This window comes from Magnolia sinica, chromosome 8 (genome assembly GCF_029962835.1).
Source record: "Magnolia sinica isolate HGM2019 chromosome 8, MsV1, whole genome shotgun sequence".
In the NCBI taxonomy this organism is placed as follows: Eukaryota; Viridiplantae; Streptophyta; class Magnoliopsida; order Magnoliales; family Magnoliaceae; genus Magnolia; species Magnolia sinica.
In genome coordinates this window covers 73,360,490-73,382,817 of record NC_080580.1, presented here as the reverse complement: position 1 = coordinate 73,382,817, position 22,328 = coordinate 73,360,490, and the positions used below count along the sequence as shown (strand labels likewise).

Here is a 22,328-nt window from a genome sequence, read left to right as displayed (position 1 = left end):
TTGTTGTTGCTCTCTAAGTGTTTGATGAAATGACTCATTGAAGTGTGGCTGGTGGCAAGGAAGGTAAGTATATGAAACAAATACCCCTTTTTTTCTTGATTTTTATGTTCGTTACAAGGTGTTTAATGAAATACCTGTAAAACCACTACTTTGTTTTACATGCAGTGAGATTTTGAAAGTGCAGCCTATGTGTTTGTGAAAATGCTGCATAGGCGAACTCGGATCGAACTGGCCCGAGCTACTGAACGAACCAAGCCGAGCTAGCCAGTCAGGCTCGAGGATTGAGCAGAGCCGAGTTCGAGCTGGGGTCAGCAAGTGGCCAAGCTGAGTCGAGTTATGCCAACCTCGACTCAGTTCGACTCATGTACACCTCTATCGGTGTGACAATCCCGACCCTTATTGGATGATAGCCACAACCTTAATGTCCACTGTCAACCTCGACCTCGACCCTTAGTGAACAACAACCTCAACCCTCAGTGGATGACAGCCTCGACCTTACTGGATGACAACCTCAACTCTCAGTGGATGACAACCTCGACCCTTAACCAAGTGGATGTCAACCTCAACCTTCAGTGGATGACAACCTCGACCCTTAATGGATGATAAGCTCAACCCTTATTGTCCCACTGTCAACCTCGACTATTATTGGATGGCAACCTCTACCCTTATTGGATAATAATCTCAACCCATATTGGAATACATGTCAAAACCAACAAAGAAGGACCACATACTTGGATTACGAGAAGGTTGCAGTCTATCTGAAGTGTTCCATTTAATTTTTGAAGGAATACATGTTAGAAGATTTTGACAACAATTCTACTAGAAAAGAAATGTTTAGGAAGAGTTGTTTTGGACATCTATTGGATTTTCCAATGGCTGGGTGGATGGCCCATTATCAAGTAATGCACTGTTTAATGCAAAGGCATATTGGTGACTTGACTTCTGATGTTTAGGGCACCATCATGAAATTTACAGAGCTTGACTTTGCCCTCATTAGAGGTCTTAGGTTTGGACCTGTTAGATCAAATGAAAATGGAAAGGGTTAAACAAAAGGGGGGTGGGGGTGGGAAGAAGAAGAAGAAATTAGAGAGACATACTTGAAAGAAGGAAGTGTGATGATGTGCGACGAATGACGATTTATATGACTTTTATTTTATGCGCAGTCCCCCCTCAAGATTAGGTCCAATATAAAATAAAATAAAATAACAAAATACCAGGCTTGGTATTAGGCCTTCTATGTGCAGCCCATGTCATGAAAACAAAATAAAATCAGGCTTTGTTTTAGGCCTTATGTGAAGCCCATGCCATGTCACCTTGGGCCTCTTATAATGCTGGTCAGACCTTGGACCTACTATAATGTGGGTGAGGCCGGACCTGCTCTAGCTCGGCCCAAAACAGGCCTATTCCACCCTGAGTCGTGGGACCTAAGGTGTGTAGAGAACACAGAAATAAATCTCGTTCCAGGGATGGCGTCGGAAATATCTTGTCAAAAATAAAAATATTTAAAAATAGTTCGGATTGACCCTGATTCGACCCGACCCGACCCGAAAACTGATCCATTCACATCAATTTTGGGTTCAACCATTAAAATGATCTACAAAAATGAATGAACGGCGTGGATAAATCAAATGCATTCAAGGTGGGCCCCAATAGAGTTACTGTGTACATTAGTAAAAGGATTTGCGGGTGTACCACACACACAGTAGCTATGTAGCTGCCTTACGCACTAGCATAGGCACGTGTCGTGCTAAGAGGATGCTCCTCGAGCTGCGAGTTGCACAAACGGTTCAAAGGAGATCAAAGTTATATGGCCCATGGTGATGTATTTATTATATCTACACCGTTCATACATATTTACATATCAATTTACAGCATTATCCAAAAAAATGGATCATATCCAAAGATCACCTGGACCACACCACAAATAGCGACTGAGAATGATTTTCACCTCTAAACAATTTGTAGGGCCCATCATAACGTTTATTTTCCATCCAATCTGTTCATGAGATCACAAAGACCTCAATTAAGAGGAAAAATAAATTTGAAATCATTCAGAACTTCCGTCAGACCGTGACCCCAAAAAGGGTTTCAATGATAAACGTTCATTCTTCACTTCTTTTTTCAGTGTGGCCCACCTAATAGTTAGATCTATTTTATTTTTCGTCCCAAGCCTTAAAACATGCTCGCCAAATGGATGGACAGTTTTGATATAACACATGCACCATGATATAACACATGCATCGTGATCAAACCCACCTTAAAACGTGCTCGCCACTAACGCCGTTCACAATCACAGCTGTTTTACAGCTGTAGCTTTTAAAAGCCTCACCCGAGCTATGAGTTGTGCGAACGACTCAAATGAGTTTAAGATGGGCTCACAATAATGTATTTATTATATCTATACCATTTATCTATTTTTCATAATCATTTTAGGGCATTTGGTAAAAAAATGAATCATATCTGAAGCTCAAATGAACCACACCGAAAATAGCAACGAGGATAATGATTTTCACCGTTAAAAAATTTGATCAAGATTGACTCGGTTCGGCGGTTCGGGTCAGACCAACCATGCATCTGATCGGTTCGACTCCGATGGCCTATACTCGGTGCCGGATCTGATCGGATTCGGATCAGGACCTACTATAATGTGGCTCAGGCCGGACCTACTCTAGCTCGGCCCAAAACGGGCCTATTCCACCCTGAGTCGTGGGACCTAAGGTGTGTAGAGAACACAGAAATAAATCTCGTTCCAGGGATGGTGTCGGAAATATCTTGTCAAAAATAAAAATATTTAAAAATATTTATACTCAATTAATAAATAAATTTAAAACTTAAATAAATAATTAGATACCAAAATTTCGAGTGTTTTTTTTTTTCTTTTTTTTTTTTTTTTAAAGTTTTCTGAGTCGTGATAATTTCAGAATAATATCACGATAAAACTGTGATATTTTGAAAATCTAGTGTTTTAAAATCTCTCTAGATTTTCAAAATATCACAATAATATTATTTAGTGTATTTCTTGATGTATATTGTCATGAGATTTTCACAATCCCAACTATATTTGCTACACTGGTAGAGAGGAAGTGAGAGAGACTATTGTTCAAATAAAATGAGAGTGAAGCAATGAACGGTTATAAAAAGAAGTGGTTCCTTAGCAACTTATATAAATGGAAGACAAGAGAGACGCATCCATTAATTACTTTGAATACTTCTTAGCTTATTAAATCTTGAGTTGATTGGAGTCTTCAAGTCAACCCAACCTAGTTAGATATTGAGTCAAGTAGGGATTTTGTGTTTTTGAACTATGGTTCACATGAGCATATAACATTGGCACATGAGCCCATATGTTAATAAAATAATTACTTTTGAGTATTCTACTATAAACTATATGCGGAATTGCAAAGGATCATGCTATGCATCGAGTATCGAGATCAAATAAGCTAGATACATAGCGTACCTGATTAGGACATCATCATTGTAAGCTTGATGCCGTAGTCTTCCGTACCTTACACTCTTGGAAAGAACTGGGATGGGAATATAAAAGCTTCTGTCGTATATAGGCTTGGGGACCCAACTCCGTTTATATAGCTTAGAGGGTTGAGGAGTATGGAACCCATCGAAACTCCTCTCCCTAAGGCTCAACATGAATTTGGTAATCCTATTCTAACTAGAACACCGTGTGTGTGACATGGTTGTAGTGCACCACACCTTACACCATTTTAGATGAATAACAACTAAGTGGGGTCCACTGGCACCCCTAATCACACTATCCAACCCTTAGGGCAATCCAAACCATTGATCAATAAGGCACACCTTATAGAATTCTTACATCCACAAGATCAACGCAACAATATTCTATATATGCATCTAAAGTTGCCGATGTGAGGATATTCCCTCAATCACTAACATGGTAAAAGTTCAAGAAAAATCAAATATTTTCCTCCCTACATCTTGCAATTGAAGGCTAATCTCGCACCCTATTCATCATTAGCATGGCAAGTAATTAGTATTCTATCCATTACAAACTGAGCGAAAATCCAAGAAAATCAAATACACAGGAAAAGAAAAGGACATCCATGCGACTTTCATGTCTGACCACAAGCATAGATGTCTCTCCAACCCCTAATGTTAGTCATGGATGATAGAGATGAGAAGTGATGCCTCATCGGTGGCTGGCGCTGCATCATCTGCATCCAAATGCAAATGCAATCCATCAGGGCAATTAGTCAACACAGTATTAAAAACAGTAAATAGCCAATGTCATGACTTGGTATATTAGTATGGCCCACCAAATGAGCCTCCTGGCCTGATTTTCATATAGGTGACCATGAAATGGTTTGGCTACTCTTTGCATGGATTGAAATTCTACATGTCTTGGAACAAAAATAATCGATGTACAAGTACTTCTAACACAACCATAGTTTATCTTTCTAAAATAACTATATCATTCTCATTTAGAAATTACCCACTTCTATTTTTTGTTTTTTACACAGGCACTCACACCCTACACGCACTCATGCACTCACACTATAGTAGTTATCGACCACAACAGGTACTTGAACATATGATCTCGTGTTGAAACTCTTGTGAGTCTACCGCTGATGCATGATTAAAGACCCATTACCCACATTTACGTAATCTTTCTCAATCAACATGGTCTCAAGGCTCATAAATGAATTTGCCTTGTGTTAATAAAAATATTTACGATGCTTGGAAAGTATATTACACACCCAGGCACCGTTCGCCACCAATGGGAACTCGAACTCAAACCCAAGACATCATGTTGAAACTCTTCAGAGTCTACCACCAAGGCATGGACTCGAACACAGGACCTCATGTTATTAGGCGAACAAAAAAATTGGAGATCCAATTATAAAGTGAGCCAATACATAAAAGATAATGAACACTATTCAAAACATCTAAATTCAATTGTAGCTCATGTGATTATTTGACTTGCCTATTTTTGGTTCGTATGATCATCACGGTGGGGTGCATATGTTGGATGGCTTGGACATTATACACATGCCACATGGGCCTCACAAGTCTCCACTTCCACTATTTAAAAAAAAAATAAATAAATAAATAATCCTAAACTTGGGGAGGGAATTTTTGTAATTTCCCTCCTCAAAAAGCACATCCCTGCAATTTTTACCCTGGAGGCATTATTCGTTAAAATGTTGATTCTTGAGGAATTTTGCAGTTAAAGCCCCCCTTAAAATAAAAATAATTAATTAATTAAAATTTCATTTAAAAAAAAAAAAAAAAAAACATCTAATACACGGAATCACAACCATTTTATGAAATAGCTGATATTACAGTCTACAACAGACCGTTGTTATTTAAAATATATATATATATATATATTTTAAAATCCTGTAAATAACAGCCATTATTGAGTGTTTTTTTTTTTTTTTTTTTTATAAATATTTTTAAAGACAAAAAATCATGTGTTGTTCCATAAGTTATTTTCTGGTACATGACACAGAGTAAAATGATCATCAACAGATGCTATGACATTTTTTCTTTATATGATCAGGTCAGCAGCGAACCCAATTGAATGACATCCATGTAAAAGATCCAGGCCATTTATCGATTAGTGCACACCGTTAAAAACTCCTTGCATCAAGAACTAATATTGGTCCACTAGACCAGGCAGATTACACTTATACAAGAAAACTAGGTGGTTACATAAAATGTCCAGCAGTCCGATCTAAAAATATATCTGAGCATCAAGAACACCCAATCTCTATGGGACCCACAGTGAAGTATTTGTAATTAACATCTCTACTCTGTCCATCTACTAATACACATCATTAATTTTCATCGTACATAACAAAAAATCATATGGATCAAAATCTTAGGTGAGTCCCAGCTTAGGACTGATGTAAAATCAGGACTAAAATTTATAAATTCACTTCATGTGGCCCACCTGAGTTTTTTATCAGGCTGATTTTCGATATGTCCCTTTATCATTGTGGGGATCACTCGTCGAAAGAGTTAAATGACCTATAAAAAACCTGGAAAGTTTCTATGCCTCCCATTCCCACTATTCCATGTGGTGTGGCTCACCTGAGTTTTGAACCGGGCTGATTTTTAACTCGAGTACTCCTTGTGGCAATTGTTTGATGGAATGGATGTTGCTGGCTTGAGTTATCAAATCAATCAATGAGTTGTCAATTAAGAGAAAGTCAGAAAGATTATATTCGTGATTGTACAACTCATTGATTGATTGTACAATATCTATGTATAGCCAAGAATAGGGTTGCTAATCTCCTTATATATTTGTACAATATCTTTGTAAAGAAAGTATGAAAGAAATACGATAATAGAAAATTTGACATGGTATCAAAGCCAGCTGATTTCTGGCTTTTCGTTTACGTCTAACCCTTGTTCATAGTCTTCTTTTGCTACCACCTTCAAATATGGGAGACACTGAAACCCCGACGAAGTTCGATGACTCCTCCATCGACCATAATACACTCCTCTCTGAAATATTCACCACAAAAATGGCTGAAGCTCTGTCCAAAGCTCAAGCTCCGACCGTGCTTTCTGAACCTACAGCTGTCCTGATCGGCATCAAGTTGGATGGTTCAAATTATAATTTATAGTCCCAAGTTGTCAATATGTATATCTCCGGCAAAAACAAGTTGGGCTACATCAATAGCAAGTTACCTCCGCCATCTCCAACCGATTTGTCCTTCCGCAAATGGCGTACTGACAACGCCATTGTCAAAGGATGGCTGATTAACTCCATGGATCCGGCGTTAATCGGCAATTTCATTTGATTTCCAACGGCCAAAATGGTTTGGGATTCAGTTGCTACCATCTATTTTAATGGTGGCGATACCTCTCAAGTCTATGATCTCCAGCAGCGCGTCTCACGTTTCCGCCAAGCGAGTGGCTCCCTAAAAAAATACTACACCGATTTGCAAGGCCTCTGGCGTGAGATTGATTTTCGACGTCCCAATCCAATGGAGTGTCATGCCGATATTGAACGTTATAATAATCTTCTCCAAGGAGATTGAGTCTATATATTCTTAGATGGTCTTGAAGACAAGTTGGACAATATTCACAGCCATGTGTTGCAGATGCACCCGTTTTCCACCGTGGAGCAAGCATATGCACATGTCCGCAGGGAGGCTCTTCGCCAGGTGGTGATGAATGCTGGCAACCACGAACCACCTCCAAGGACGATGCTTGCTTCGAAAGGCCTAAAGCTTGGACTGTCTGGATCGACTTCTCGGCATACTGGGAAATCTTCCTCTAAAGCTCGTACCTCATCCGATGGTCTCAAATGCTCTTATTGTGGCAATATAAAGCATACACGTGAAAACTGCTTCCAGTTGCATGGGTACCCCGATTGGTTGCACGAGCTTCAAGCCAAAAAAAATGAGACGGTACAGCTGAAGGTGCGGGAAAGGCTTCTATGGCAACAGCCGAACCTTATCTCTCTCTCATCTCGCCCACTGCCTCACCTAAATCGAACTTCTCTCCTGCGGATCTAGGTAACATCTGTCATGCATTGCTTAGTCATCGTCATGATGTGGACAGTAGTGATTGACTCCTCGACTCTGGGGCCACGGATCATATGAAGTTTAATCCCACAGATTTCTCCCATCACTCACCTCTAAGGCGCACCAGCATTGCGAATGCTAATGGAGTGACCTCACCTGTCATAGGAGCCGGATCTGTAACCCTATCACCTTCTCTTCATTTACCAAACACTCTGTTTGTTCCCTCTTTATCTCACAAACTATTATCTGTTAATCAAGTTACTACAGATTTAAATTGTGTGGTGCTAATGTTTTCCGATTTTTGTCTTATTCAGGATATTCTCACCAAGGAGATAATTGGGTGTGGTACTAAAAGGGGGGATTATACTACATGGAAGACTTCAGTTTAGGTCGTGCGCATCACATGTCTTCTATACTTGGTTCTAAGGCTCGACAGATTTGATTGTGGCATCATCGTTTGGGACATCTGTTATTTGGGTGTTTACAGCATTTATTTCCTGATTTATTCTCTAATGTGGAGACTTCTGAATTTCACTGTGATATTTGTATTTTAGCCAAAAGTCATCGTGCTATTTATCCATTAAGTATGAATAAAAGTGATACACCTTTTGCTTTAATTCATTCTGATGTATGGGGACCCTTTCCTTTATCTACTATATTTGGCGTACGGTGGTTTGTGATATTTGTTGATGCTTGCACCCGGATGACCTGGCTATATTTGATAAAACATAAGGATGAAGTATTTCGTATCTTTCAATCATTTCATGTCATCATTCAGACCCAGTTTTCCACTCATATTCGGATTCTCCACTCTGACAATGGAGGTGAATATGTTAATGACCACTTTCATTCCTATTTTCAACAACATGATCTTATTCATGAGACCTCATGTCCTCAGACTTCTCAGCAAAATGAAGTCACTGAACGGAAGAATCAACATATTCTTCAGACTGCCCAGGCTCCCCTTCTAGGTGCTCATGTTCCCACACGACATTGGCCCGATGCTATTACCACTGCCGTACATTTAATCAATCGTCTTCCTTCCAAAATATTAAATTTTAAGACCCCATTACAGTCTCTGTCAGCCTTGGTCTCTCTACCTACGGCCCAAATGCTCCCTCCTCACATATTTGGGTGTACGGCATATGTGCACCTCCCTAAGAACCAGCGCACCAAACTTGACCCATGTGCCATTCGGTGCCTCTTCTTGGGCTATGCTATGCATTAAAAAGGCTTACCGCTACTATGATCCTGCTACCAAGCGTACCTATGTGACTATGGATGTCACCTTTCTGGAATTCGAACCGTTCTATCCTTCTTCGGCATCCACTTCTTCTCTTCAGGGGGAGACACTAGATGAAGAATTGAATTGGCTGAGTTTTGATTGGCTTGAAGATCAAAATGACACACCAATGATTGGCGAGGAATCGACAAATACATCTTCAAGGCCTAACATATCCTCTGAATTTAGAGGGCCTTCGGCAACTGATCTCATATCATCAGGAGAAGAACCCGAATCCCCCCATCTCTCGGTGCCTGCAAACCCATCTCCTGAGAATATTCCTGAGGTAAGCAATTTCACTACACTCTCATTTATGAATAACATATATACGTCTGATGAGTATACCTTACCTTTCAGGCATAACCGTGGCAAGCCACCAAACAGAGACTCTCTAGACATTGAAAAAATAAAGTCAAGGTATCTAATTGCTAACTATATTTCCACCGAAAAGCTACCTGAACCTCTCAAGACATTCTCACACGAGCTATCCGTATGTCATATTCCCACTACAGTTTAGGAAGCTTTAGTTGATCCCAAGTGGACAGAGGCAATAGAGGAAGAAAGGGGAGCACTACTAAAGAATCAAACATGGACCCTGGTTCCATTGCCCAAAAGAAAAAAAACAGTTAGGTGCAAATGGGTCTTCTCTGTTAAACACAAGTCAGATGGATCTATAGAACGATACAAGGCAAGGCTAGTCGCAAAGGGATATACTCAGACATATGGCGTAGATTATCAAGAAATTTTTTCGCCGGTAGCCAAGTTAAATACAGTAAGGGTCCTGTTATCTCTCGCAGTCATCTTGGACTGGCCATTACACTAGTTTGATGTAAAGACACATTTCTCCATAGTGATCTTGAAGAGGAAGTCTATATGGATACTCCTCCAGGCTACACAGCATCTTCAAAAGCTGAAGTTGTATGTAAATTGCAGCGATCACTATATGGATTAAAACAATCTTCTTGAGCATGGTTTGGGAGGTTCAGTCTAGCAATAAAGAAATATGGCTTCCACCAAAGTAATTCAGATCATATATTATTTCTGAAGCACCAACGGGGCAAGGTAACAACTTTAATTGTATATGTCGATGATATGATCATCACAGGGGATGATAAAGAGGAAATCACTAAGCTTCAGAAACAATTGGCGGCCGAGTTCGAGATGAAAAATCTAAGAGGACTCAAATATTTCCTGGGAATAGAGGTTGCTAGATCAAGGCGAGATATATTTCTTTCTCAGCGAAAATATATATTAGACTCACTATGTGAGGTTGAAATGTTGGGTTAACAGACACTCCAATCATTAAGAACCACAAGCTCGGAAAATATCCAAACCAAATACCAACGGACAAAGGAAGGTACTAGAGATTAGTCGGTAAACTTATTTACCTCTCCCATACTCGTCCAGATATTGCCTATACAGTGAGTGTAGTAAGTCAATTCATGCATCAACCTAGTAAGGATCATATGGAGGCGGTGATCCAGATTTTACGATACTTAAAATCCTCTCTGGAAAAAGGGCTTATATTTTCAAAAAATAATCATTTTAGAATTAATAGTTATACAGACGCAAATTGGACGGGGAATACCATAGACAGAAGATCCACCTCAGGATACTTCATGTTTGTTGGAGGGAATCTTGTTACATGGAGAAGTAAGAAGCAAAAAGTGGTGGCATTATCAAGTTCTAAAGCAGAGTTCCGTGGAATGGCTAAAGGACTTTGTGAACTCCTGTGGCTCAAAAGACTTCTAACTGAAATTAGGTTTGCTCCTACATCCGAGATGGACCTTTTTTGTGATAACAAGGCAACTATCGTCATTGCTCACAATCCGATCTAGCATGATTGTACCAAACACGTGAAGGTTGATAGACACTTTATCAAAGAGAATCTCGAAGTTAAAATAATTCGGTTTCCATTTGTGAAGTCCGAAAACAAACTGGCAGATATTCTTACAAAAGCCGTATCAAGCAAGGATTTCTACAACTCACTAAACAAGTTGCGCATTGAAGATTTGGATGCTTTCACTTGAGGGGGAGTGTTGGAGTGAGTTTTCAAATCAATCAATGGGTTGTCGTCAAATCAATCAATGAGTCGTCAATTAAGAGAAAATCAGAAAGATTATATTCATGATTGTACAACTCATTGATTGATTGTACAATATCTATGTATAGCCAAGAATATGGTTGCTACTCTCTCTATATATTTGTACAATATCTCTATAAAGAAAGTATGAAAGAAATACGATAATAGACAATTTGACAGATGTCACACACCCTACTAGACCCACGCTCTTCCTACATCAGGTAATAGAGGGATATATGGACATCTCCCTATTGCACGTTGCTTTATAGGTCCCACCATAATGTATGTTTTCTCCTCAGGCCGTCCATCCATTTGCCAGCTTATTTTAGGGCATGAACCCAAAAATGATGCAGATCAAAATATCTGGTGGACCACACCAGAGGAAACAGTGGTGATTGAACACCCACCATTATTATTTTTTTTTCTTTTTTTCTTTTTTTTTAAAAAAAAAAAGAAGGAAAAAACCTTTTTTGGGGCCACAATAGTTTTGGATCAAACCATTAAAAAAACTTCTTAAGGCCACAAAAGTTTAGGATTTAGCTTATATTTGTGTTTTCCCTTTATCCAGGTCTTTGTGACCTAATTAACTGGTTGGAGACAAATAAAAACTTCAGTGGGCCTTAGGAAGCTTTTAATGGTGGGCATTCAATCATAACTGTTTTCCTATGGTCCACCTGAGGTTTGGATCTCCCTCATTTTAGGGGCCGCCTTATTTTTTGGCTCATGCCCTAAAATAATCATCCAAAATAGATGGAAGGCTTGGATAAAAGGCAAACATCATTGTGGTGCCCACATAGTACCATTGCTACTGGCGGAGTCCATATGCAATCCCCATAAAGCACATATGTGACTATATTTAGACTATGCTAGGATACATTTGGGGATACAGGCCACCTTAGCTTTTAGAAATTAGGTCATCTTTCAACTACCCAAACTATTATAAGACGGACCTTACCTAGCACAAGGATGGATGAAAAAATAAAATCACTTTAAATTGAAATATTTTAACCCTCCAATCATTTGACTCTTTTATCTTTAATCTTCTATAACCTTTAAATAATCAAATTTTAAAATCTTTCATATTCCAAATCTCCATATATAAGGATCAAGCCCATTGTATTGACATGCAGCTCTCATTAAAAGGAACTCTAAACCAATTGTTAAAATCGTGAGGTATTATGATAAATACATGTATCATGGAAATGTATTCTAACAAAACCCCTACATAAACATTGCTTGTGTTGCCACCTTTTATTACAGGAGAAAAACTTTGATACTTTGGCCGAGTTTGATGAATGATAGGCAGGCACATTACTTGGAAATTGCTCACGAAGTGGCATATGAGAAGTCAAAATAAATGGATTCAGATTCGGCAGTGACTCCTCTGAAAAGGCTCCGTGGGGCCCACCACCATGTATGTATTTTATCCACCTTGTTCATCCATTTGGATCATTGTTATAGGGCATGAACGCAAAAATGAAGCAGATCCAAATCTCAGGTAGACTACACCACAAGAAAACAACATTTATTGAATGCTTACTATTAAAAAGTTCCTAGAGCCTACTATAATGTTTATTTGCCATCGAACTTGTTGATCAGGTCACAAAGATCGGGACAAAGGGAAAACACAAATATCAGCTTGATACAAAACTTTAGTGCCCCCAAGAAATTTTGAATGATGAGCATTTAATCACCAATGTTTCTTGCGGTGTGGTCCACCTGAGATTTGGATATCTGCCTCTTTTTTGGGGATAATGCCCATAAAATGAACTAGCAAAATGGATGGATGGCATGGATATAACACATACATCATCATGGGGCCCACAACATCAAAAGTAGTCACTAGGGAATCCTGAGTCCAAAATAAACCGTCCAAATTATAGTGCTAAGCGTAGATTTATCATGTTCCGTACATTAACCTTATTAGACCATCTCACTATCAAATTAGTGGACATTTATTGGATGGTTTAAAATGAAAAAAGAAAATCCAATAATCCAATTTCCACAAGGAATTGGCCACGATTATCTAAGGTTAGGATTGTGCAAATGGTCTGACCTCAGGGATTGTGACTTGAAGACTGTGTGCTACACACCCTAGTCAGTTTTATTTGAGTTAACATATGCGTGTATATTTTCAAAATGCCACGCTATCCAATATCAAATGAGTAGGAGTTGTTTTTTGTCCAATGCTAATGACCCGTAACACCAATTAAAAAGTGCCATATATAATTTTAAATGAATATATATATATATAAAGAAGTAAAAATATATCTACATTTTTATATTCATGCTATATTTGATACACGCATATGTAGACTAGATGGAGTTTCAACAAAAGGTCACAGGTTTGAGCACCCATTGTAGTGTGAGTGTGTGAGTGTGGGGTTGCAGTCCCTCGGTAGTAGACTCTGTAATTCCAACACGAGGTCAAGGGTTCGAGCACTCGTTGTGGTGGGGATGCACGAGAGTATGTTAATATGCCCAAGTGGACCATCTACTTTATTCAACAAAATCCATGGTTCGGTCTTTCATTAGATCCACCCGTTTATCAATCACGCTTCCTCTCCCTCGCGCTGGAACCCATCTATCATATGGTCGAAAACTCAGGTAGGACACACCATATAAAACCATTGATTTTGTGTAAGCTCACAAGGCTGTCTATATTTCATACATTCTATCCATCTAACAATTGCCTCGTCAGGAGGGAAAAATGATCCAAAAACCACTCTATTTCAACTCTCAGATGGGCCATATGTGAATTTAGATGTTTAGGTATAATTTCCTATGGGGTGGCCCTGAGTATTGAATCAGCTTGATTTTTGGGATCAAGGGTAAAAATGGAGTATTCTGCCTGATGGACGGGGTGGATCTCAATCAAGTGAAGTGCTTTCCCTCATAGAAGCGTTAGGCACTCTCACACAAGAATTTCCCTCTTAGATACAGTTCAAGCCCGCCCAGACAATAAACGGGCCTTATTGTAGATCCGAGGCCCGGCCCAAAACGGGCCAGAACGACCCATTGACATCCTTACGTGTACATTGCCGGTATTGCCACAAGAGAGAGAGAGAGAGAGAGAGAGAGAGAGAGAACCCGGTAGGGAGACAGGTAAGAGAGAGAGAGAGAGAGAACCTGGTAGGGAGACAGGCAAGTCAGGTAAGTTGGAGATGAGATTATTGAGAATCCCCCCTTCAGACTCTCCTTTCTCTCCTTTCTCTCTTTCTTCTGTTGCATCTACACCAGCTTCTTCTTTCTCTTCTATACCATCTCTCTTTTCTCTCTCTTCATCACCCTTCTCTTTCTCTTCTTCTTCTTCTTCTCCTTTTTCTTCTTCTTCTTCTTCTTCTTCTCTCTTTTGACTCATATTCGAAGGAGATGTCAAACTCTCACTCTCATCTACACAGTCTTCCATCTCTCTCTCTCTCTCTCTCTCTCTGGCTTTGATTAGAGTTGCAAAGTGGGGGTCCAAAGTAACGTATATGATTATATATGTACAGAAAATCATGGATACTCTAGCAGGAGCATGAGCATCCATATGCATGTTCACCTGCCAAATTACACGTGCCATGCATGTACCTCCATCTAAACGTAGATTACATGGACTAAACAATACACGTGGCACATTACCCGACTCAGATTTATTTCCCAATTCAAACCTCCAATTAATATGCTTTTTTTATAACTCAAACAGTTTTTTATTTCTTTATCTGTCCATTTTACATCCTACAATAGAAAGATAATATAATCTTAATATATCTGTTTTATCCATGACGTTTCAAAGATATTGAACGGTTTGGATTAAAATAAAAGAAATGTATGCCACCCATTTTTATCTGCATGCTAATGAATAGTCATGCTCCGCCAGTGTATCAAATGATTCCATTGCTTGTGTAGGCAAAAAGACAAAGAACCGCCAGATGTCCTCGTTTGTATACATTTATGAGTATTTATCTATCGGTTTTCTACATACATGTCTCTTTCTGGTTTGTTATCCATTTCTTAGTGTTATTAATCCTACACTCGCGTCCTCTTATATCTACACGCAGCAGCCCATGCCATCTTAAAAAATTTCATCAATATCCAAACCATGTATCAGGTGGACCACATATTTTTTGTGATGTTCCCTGAAAATAAGACCGTCCAACTTAAAAATACAGTATAAAATGGACACTAATTGGTTAATATTGTAACCATATAGAAATTTTCAATTGCTTGTGTTGTCTACAGAATGAGGTGACAAAATAACTTCAGGACAAATGATCTGAACTCGGGGCCCACATAATGTACGACTCGGATGTGGAATTGGTAGTCCAGTTGTCACGTGTAGATGCATGTAGAGGTAAGTTAGAAGTTGCGTGTAGGCTATTTATATAAGGACTCTGGTTGCGTCTTACCCCGCCCGTCTCCAGCTGGAAACGGGCAGGAGCTTAGAGTGGCCACCCCGGTTTTATGGATCTTAACCACACCGTACATACATTTTTTTTCGTATCATTTTAGAATATAGGCCCAAAAAGAGGCAGATCGAAGACTCAAGTTTTAGATGGAGCTGATATTTGTTGTTTCTCGATATATGTAACTTTATGAATAGTTTGGATGGAAAATGAAATTCACGGTGGGCCTTAAAAAAGTTTCAACGGTGAGAATCATTATCACTGCTGCTTCTTTGTAGTGTGGTTCACTTGAGCCTTAGATATGTCTCATTTTTTAACTTCTATCCTATAATAATACTAAAAAATAAATGATAGGTGTGGATAAGACCCATACGACACGGTGGCCCCTCAAAGATCCCGCCCGTTCCCAACTGGAGATGAGCGGGGGCAGGAGTCGGACGCAATCCGCGTCCTTTCACTATTGGGAAGCGGACTTCGTACTGAGTAACTCTGTGGGGCCCACCGTCATTCATGCGTTGTATCAATTCCGTCCATCCGTTTTATCATAAAATTTTAGAGTGTCAACCAAAAATTAATTATCTCCATTTCTCCAGTGGACCACACCACCTGAAACAGCGTGAATTGAAGTCTACCGTTGAAAAGTTATTGGGAGCCCACATAAGTTTTAGATCAAGATGAAATTTTTGTTTTCCCTTCATCCATGTATGTGTGATATGAGAAAACGGATGGACGGCGTGGATAAACCATATGACTTCACAGTAGGCCCAACAGAGTTTACTCAGTTCGATAAGAGCGTACTGAGTAACTCAGTACGAAGAGGAAATTTTCTGTCCATATCTCGACGAAATCGGATTGCGTACCGAGTTACTCAGTATCCTTTTATCGTACTGAGTAAACTCAGTTGGGCCCATTGTGAATGTAGGTGGTTCATCCACACCGTCCATCAATTTTTACTGCTAATATTAGGAGTTGATCCCAAAATTGAACTAAATCCAAAGCTCAAGTGGACCATTAGACAGGAAACAGTATGGAATAATGATTTCCACCGTTAAAACCTTCCTAGGGTCCAAAGTAATTTTTATTTGTCATCCAACCTGTTCATAAGATCAAAATGACATCGATGAAGATAAAGCACAAACATCAGCTTGATTCAAAACTTCTTTGGCCTCCAAAAAATTTTCCATGGTAGAGGCTCAGTCAAATTGTTTCCTGTGGTGTGGTCCACTTGAGATTTTAATTTGCTTCATTTTTGAGATCAAGACCTAAAATTATCTTTTAATATGGATTAACCGAGTGGATAAAATAAATAAATAACAGTAGACCCACACAGTTTACACAGTACGCTAAGGGTACTGAGTTACTCAGTACGCAATCTGCTTCCTATCGCAAGTTACACTCGTCGTTCCGGACGTCGAACGCGTGTACGCTCTTTTAGGAGGGAGAACTTTGGGACTGTACACCCCACCTTTTATTCAGAAGATTTTACGAAGCAATACAAACTTCCTTTGGGAACTTACACCTGCTCGTACGGACAGCGAATTTGAGGACGAAAATACTCCTTTCACGGAATCGGACTGGGTACTCCCCTGCCACCAGCCAATGCCCGATGGTTAGTGGTCTGTGGACCCCACCATGATGTATGCTTTTCATCCATGCCATTCATATATTTTTCTACATCATTTTATGGTATGAGGCTAAAAATGAGGTATATCCAAATCTTAAGTGTACCACATTACAGGAAACAGTGTTGAATGGGTGTCGACCATTAAAAAATTTTTGGGGGCCTACTGTGATATTTGTGAGAAATCCTCCCTGTCTAAGTTCATTCATAGGGTCACAAAGACCTACATGAAGAGGAAAAAAAAATTTCATAATGACCCAAAACTTCTAGAACCCCTAAAAGGGTTTCAATAGTAGACGTTCAATTCCCCATTGTCTTTTACAGTGTGGTCTACTTGATAGTTAGATCTATCTTATTTTTCGTCACAAGCCTTAATATGAGCTCGCCAAATAGATGGACAGTTTGGATATAAAACAGACCTCATGATGAGACCCATAAAAGAAATGTGATTTTGGAAAGCTAGGTTTCCCTATTGATACGGATTATAAATTTATTTTTTATTTATTACATAGAGAACTTTATTCGACCTACAATTTTCTCTAATACATATTTATATAAATATGTATATATAAGCATATAAAAAAAATTTCTCTTTTTTTTTTTTTCATTTCTTTCTTTATTCATTTAATAAGAATATCTTCTAAATCAAAATTAGTTACTTGACGTACCCATATGATTTTGGGGTAGGAGAAGCTACTTTATCCAACCAACCTGGTTATTTTTCAAGATTCCATTAGGTCGATGGTCGAAAATCAACAAGGCAAACTAGAAATTGAGCAGGGCAAACATAAAATTGAGTGGGGCTAATGAGAAATTGAGCGGGGCAAATTAAAAATTAAGTGGGACAAACATGAAATTGAGCGAGGCAAACTACAAATTCAGCGAGGCAAACATGAAATTGAGCGGGGCGAACGAGAAATTGAGCGGGGCAAGCATGAAATTGAGCGGGGCAAACTAGAAAATTAGCGGGGCAAACTAAAAATTGAGCGGGGCAAACTAGAAATTCAGCGGGGCAAACTAGAAATTGAGTGGGCAAACATGAAATTGATCGGGGCAAACTAGAAATTCAACGGGGCAAACATGAAATTGAGTGGGGCCAATGAGAAATTTAAGGGGGCAAACATGAAATTGAGCGAGGCAAACTAGAAATTCAACGAGGCAAACATGAAATTGAGCGGGGCAAACACGAAATTGAGCGGGACAAACTAGAAATTAAGCGGGTCAAATATAAAATTGAGCGGGGCAAACAGGAAATTGAGCGGGGCAAACATAAAGTCTGTGTTAGGGACCGAATGCATTTTATATAGGGGAGTGGCTATGGGAGAGAGTTCTGTGGGTCTTATCACTGGGTATGTGTTAGATCCAGATCGTACATCCATTTGGGGAGCTTACCTTAAGGCTTGAGATGAAAAATAAGATAGATCTAACTATCAAGTGGACCACACTGCAAAAACCAGTAGAGGATTGAACGTCTACCATTGAAACCCTTTTTGGGGTCATAGAAGTTTTAGATCAATATGAAATTTATTTTTTTCTCTTCATTCAAGTGTTTGTGACCTTATGAAAAGATTGGATGTAAAATAAACATTATGGTGGGCCCTACAAATTTTTTTACGGTGAAAATCATTATTGCTACTACTAGTTATGGTGTGGTCCAGATGATCTTTGGATATGATTCAGTTTTTGGATAATGCTCTAAAATAATCTAGATATAATAAATACATCACTGTGTGGCTATGTAACTTTGATCTCCTTTGAACAGTTCTTACAACTTGGAGATCGAGGAGCGTCAGTGCTCCTCTTCTAACGACACGTACATACAACAGCTGTACACCAGCCAATCAGCTTCCCTCTCCGGCACAACACGCGATCATTTGAGGCGACCTGGATTCTCATGCCGACAACCCGAGTCGATTCAACTCAGGACTTATACCTTAGCGACCGCATCGTCGCCGCGGTTCCGATGCCGCGACTCGCGCGCTGATGCGATGCTCTGGTCGGGAGTTGTGGGCCAGCGTTCGGTGCGAGGAAACGCCGCGCGTGCGAATCCCGAGAGAATCTCTACGAGGTGTCACATCAATCCCATCAATCCCATCATGTCAAGTACACATCACCTTTCACCCTTTCCCAAGCAACCCCCAAAGTCAATAAAGCTCTTACACAACCATAACTCCTCTCTTACAACTTTTGCCAAAAAAGTCAAAAATCTCTTACACCCCCATCCCTCTCTCCCATCCATCACTCCATCACCCATCATTCTCTCTCTCTCTCTCTCCCTTACAAGTCTCTCTCATTTTCAAACCCTCCCTTAAGCAAAAATCCATACGTATGAGACCCTCTCCCATTTCTCTCAAGCTTCATGTGTGGCCCACCTCCCCATCCTTAGATCTCTCATCTCAACCATCCATTTTTCATCTTCCTCCATCAAAGAGAAGCACAAGGAGCTAAGGAAGCCAAGGGAGCTAGAAGATCAAGTGGTGGGTGCCTTGATAGGGTAGATTTTCATATTTTTAAGATGGGCCAAGTGAGGCCAACCGATCAATGGTTTGGATCTCACTTTGGACCCTAAGGTGTGGCCGATGGCCCACTTGGATCATCATGATCATTTCATGATGGGGCCATTCTCCATGGACCCCATCATGATGTTTATTTCCTTGCATGCTTAGGGTCATCTAGACCGTCTATCTTAGTGGAGAAGGGATCTCCACCGTTGGATTTCGATTTCATGGATCCACATGTAATGGGACCCACTTGATGTATGATTTAGTGCAAGGGAGGGCCCATAGTGTCGGGGTCCCTCCATCACGCGGGTCCCACTCTATCTCTCTCTATCTCTCTCCTTTTTATATTTTATTTTATTTTATTTTTTTTGTGATGATAATGAGATTGTATGGCCCACTTGAATGGACCCCACCACAGGGTATGTATTTCATCCAAATCACCTACAAGTGGGGCCCACGTTGTGTGTAGTATCCACACCATTCTCCATGAGGTGGCCCACCTAAGCAGGGCCCACCTCTAATATATTTGCAAGGGTCCAGCGTCCAGAGACGCTGGACGTTTTAAAAAAAAAAATGCAAATTTTAGCTTTGCAAGGGGGGGTGGTCCACTTGTGTAGGCTCCATCTTGATGCATGTCTTCAATCCATGCCGCCCATTCCGTTCCCATCCTTCTTTTAGGCGTTGAACCAAAGGATGGTGTCAACCCGAGGTCTTGGCGGGCCATACCATAGTAAATGGTGGTTTTCACCATTGGAATCTTCCTTGATTGTGTGTATGCTGAAATATGCCCGATATTGGGCTTGTTTTGCCTGTCGTGAGGCATGGGGAGCTATTTGACGGAGTAGATCTGCAAGAGGTGGACCCCACCTGCAAAATCCATGGGAAATCAAAAAAAAATATATATATATATAGCCAGCAGCCAAGCACGGCCCTAGCCGTGGGCCCCACCTTGATGTTTATATGCTATCTAAACCGTTCATCGGGTGGGCCACTACCTGACGTGGGCCCACCCCAAAAATCAACTTAATCCAAGACTCAGGTGGCCCACACCGTAGGAAACAGTGGGAATGAGCCCCTACCTTTGAAACCCTTTTCGGGCCCACAGAAGTTTTGGATCAGGGTGAAATTTGTTTTCACCCTTCATCTGGGCCCATGGGACCTCATCAACGGGTTGGATGAAATATAAACATTATGGTGGGCCCCACATGGAGCCCACAGTGATGTAAGTGTTTTATCTCCACCGTCCGCCTGGACGGTGGAGCCCACTGTGTGCGTGTGTGCGTGTGTTGCTGTGTGCGTGTTGCTGTGTGCGTGTGTGTGTATATATACATATATATATATATACAATATTATATTATATATAATATAACATGTATAATATATATATATATATATATATATATATATATATATATATTATAGATATTATATCATATTTAATATAATGATGATGGGAGGCCCATCTCAATTATTTTGGCCCGTTATTGAGGCCCACTTTGATTACATGTAAGGCTCATGGGTCGAGGCCCATTTGATGTGTTTTGGGCTCATGGGTCGAGGCCCATTTGATGTGTTAGGGGCCCATGGGTTAAGGCCCGTCAAGATGTACTAGGACCTATAAGTTGAGGCCCATTTGATGTGCATATGGGGCCCAATTGTCGAGGCCCATTTGATAAATATAAGGCCCATGTGAGTAGGCCCATTTGATACACGTATGGGGCCCAATTGGCGAGGCCCATTTGATACATACAAGGCCCATGTGAGCAGGCCCATTTGATGCACTCTAAGGCCCACGGGTTATAGCCCATTGCAATGAACATAAGGCCCATTGATGCGGCCCATTGATGTGGCCCACTTAATGAATATAAGGCCCATGAGATACGGCCCATTTGATGTATTGAAGGCCCAATGAGATATACCTAAGGTTCATTGCAATGTGCAGTCCCAACATGATTTATATATGATATTTATGACAGTCATGCCTTGGGAGCAATGGTGGTTTGACGTCCACATTGCAAGTATAGTGTGGTTAAATGTCCGCATTATGACTTTCCCTAGGGCCCATTGTTAGGCTCGTACGCCTGATGTGTAGGCCGTCTAGGCCCATCCTTGTTATGATTATCATCCATCCCATATAACATGTTTAATTCCATGATTCATAATCATATGCATCATACGTATGCTTGATATGAGAAATGCCTGATCATAGCATATGCCTTCGGGCAGATGGTTTAGGGGCTCCCGTACAGGGGTGTTGCCCTACATGAGCGCACGATACACGCAGGATTGCTGCATGACTGGATAGTGTGATTCATGCATTCGCATTGTGTGATATGGTTACTGTATGCCCTAGCGACATCAGGGCCGTAGCCTCCACAGACGTATCGTGGTTGGCTGGATTGGATACCGGAAATACTGTTCTACATGGGGTGCGATAGATATCCCTGGGTGAAAGTCCCTAAACCCTTATGGTACCAGGAGGTTGCTCCAACGTCTAGACCGAGTGGATGCATGAGCGCTGAGTGCCGATTACCAGACGGTTGCGCTTTCCACTGTGTCGTGGTCGGTTGGAAGGGGGTGCGGCCTTACCCGCCCGAGAGTAGGGGGCAATGCTAGGCTGAGTCTTAGTACTCGAGGAATGGGTCCGCTATCGACGAGCCGAGCCCGATATTGGCGGCGGATAGTGAGGTCTTTTCCAATCACCTTATTGCGCGCGATGGGGCGGCAATCGGCTTGGAGTGTACTAGACCCTGGTGATATTCCGATTTGAGCCTTATTGACATGTGGACTTAGATGAGGATTTGTATGCTTGACTTGCATTTCGCATTGCATGGCCTTGGTATGGCCGACATCATTCTTTGCACCGCATGGCCTTGGTACGGCTAATGGTATTCTTGGCATTCATCAGCATGATCCGCATTACTCTGATACTGCATAGC

General features: G+C 40.5%; 1 protein-coding gene across 1 annotated transcript; it reads right to left on the bottom strand.

Moving 5' to 3' along the window:
* Positions 1-3,839: 3,839 nt before the first annotated feature.
* Positions 3,840-14,326, bottom strand: LOC131253422 (uncharacterized). Its single transcript, XM_058254410.1, has 2 exons — positions 14,009-14,326; positions 3,840-4,187 (listed from the first exon to the last, which is right to left on the bottom strand). Exons 1-2 carry the CDS (start codon positions 14,286-14,288, stop codon positions 4,129-4,131), a joined length of 339 nt encoding a protein of 112 aa, XP_058110393.1. The 5' UTR covers positions 14,289-14,326; the 3' UTR covers positions 3,840-4,128.
* Between the last annotated feature and the right edge of the window lie 8,002 nt (positions 14,327-22,328).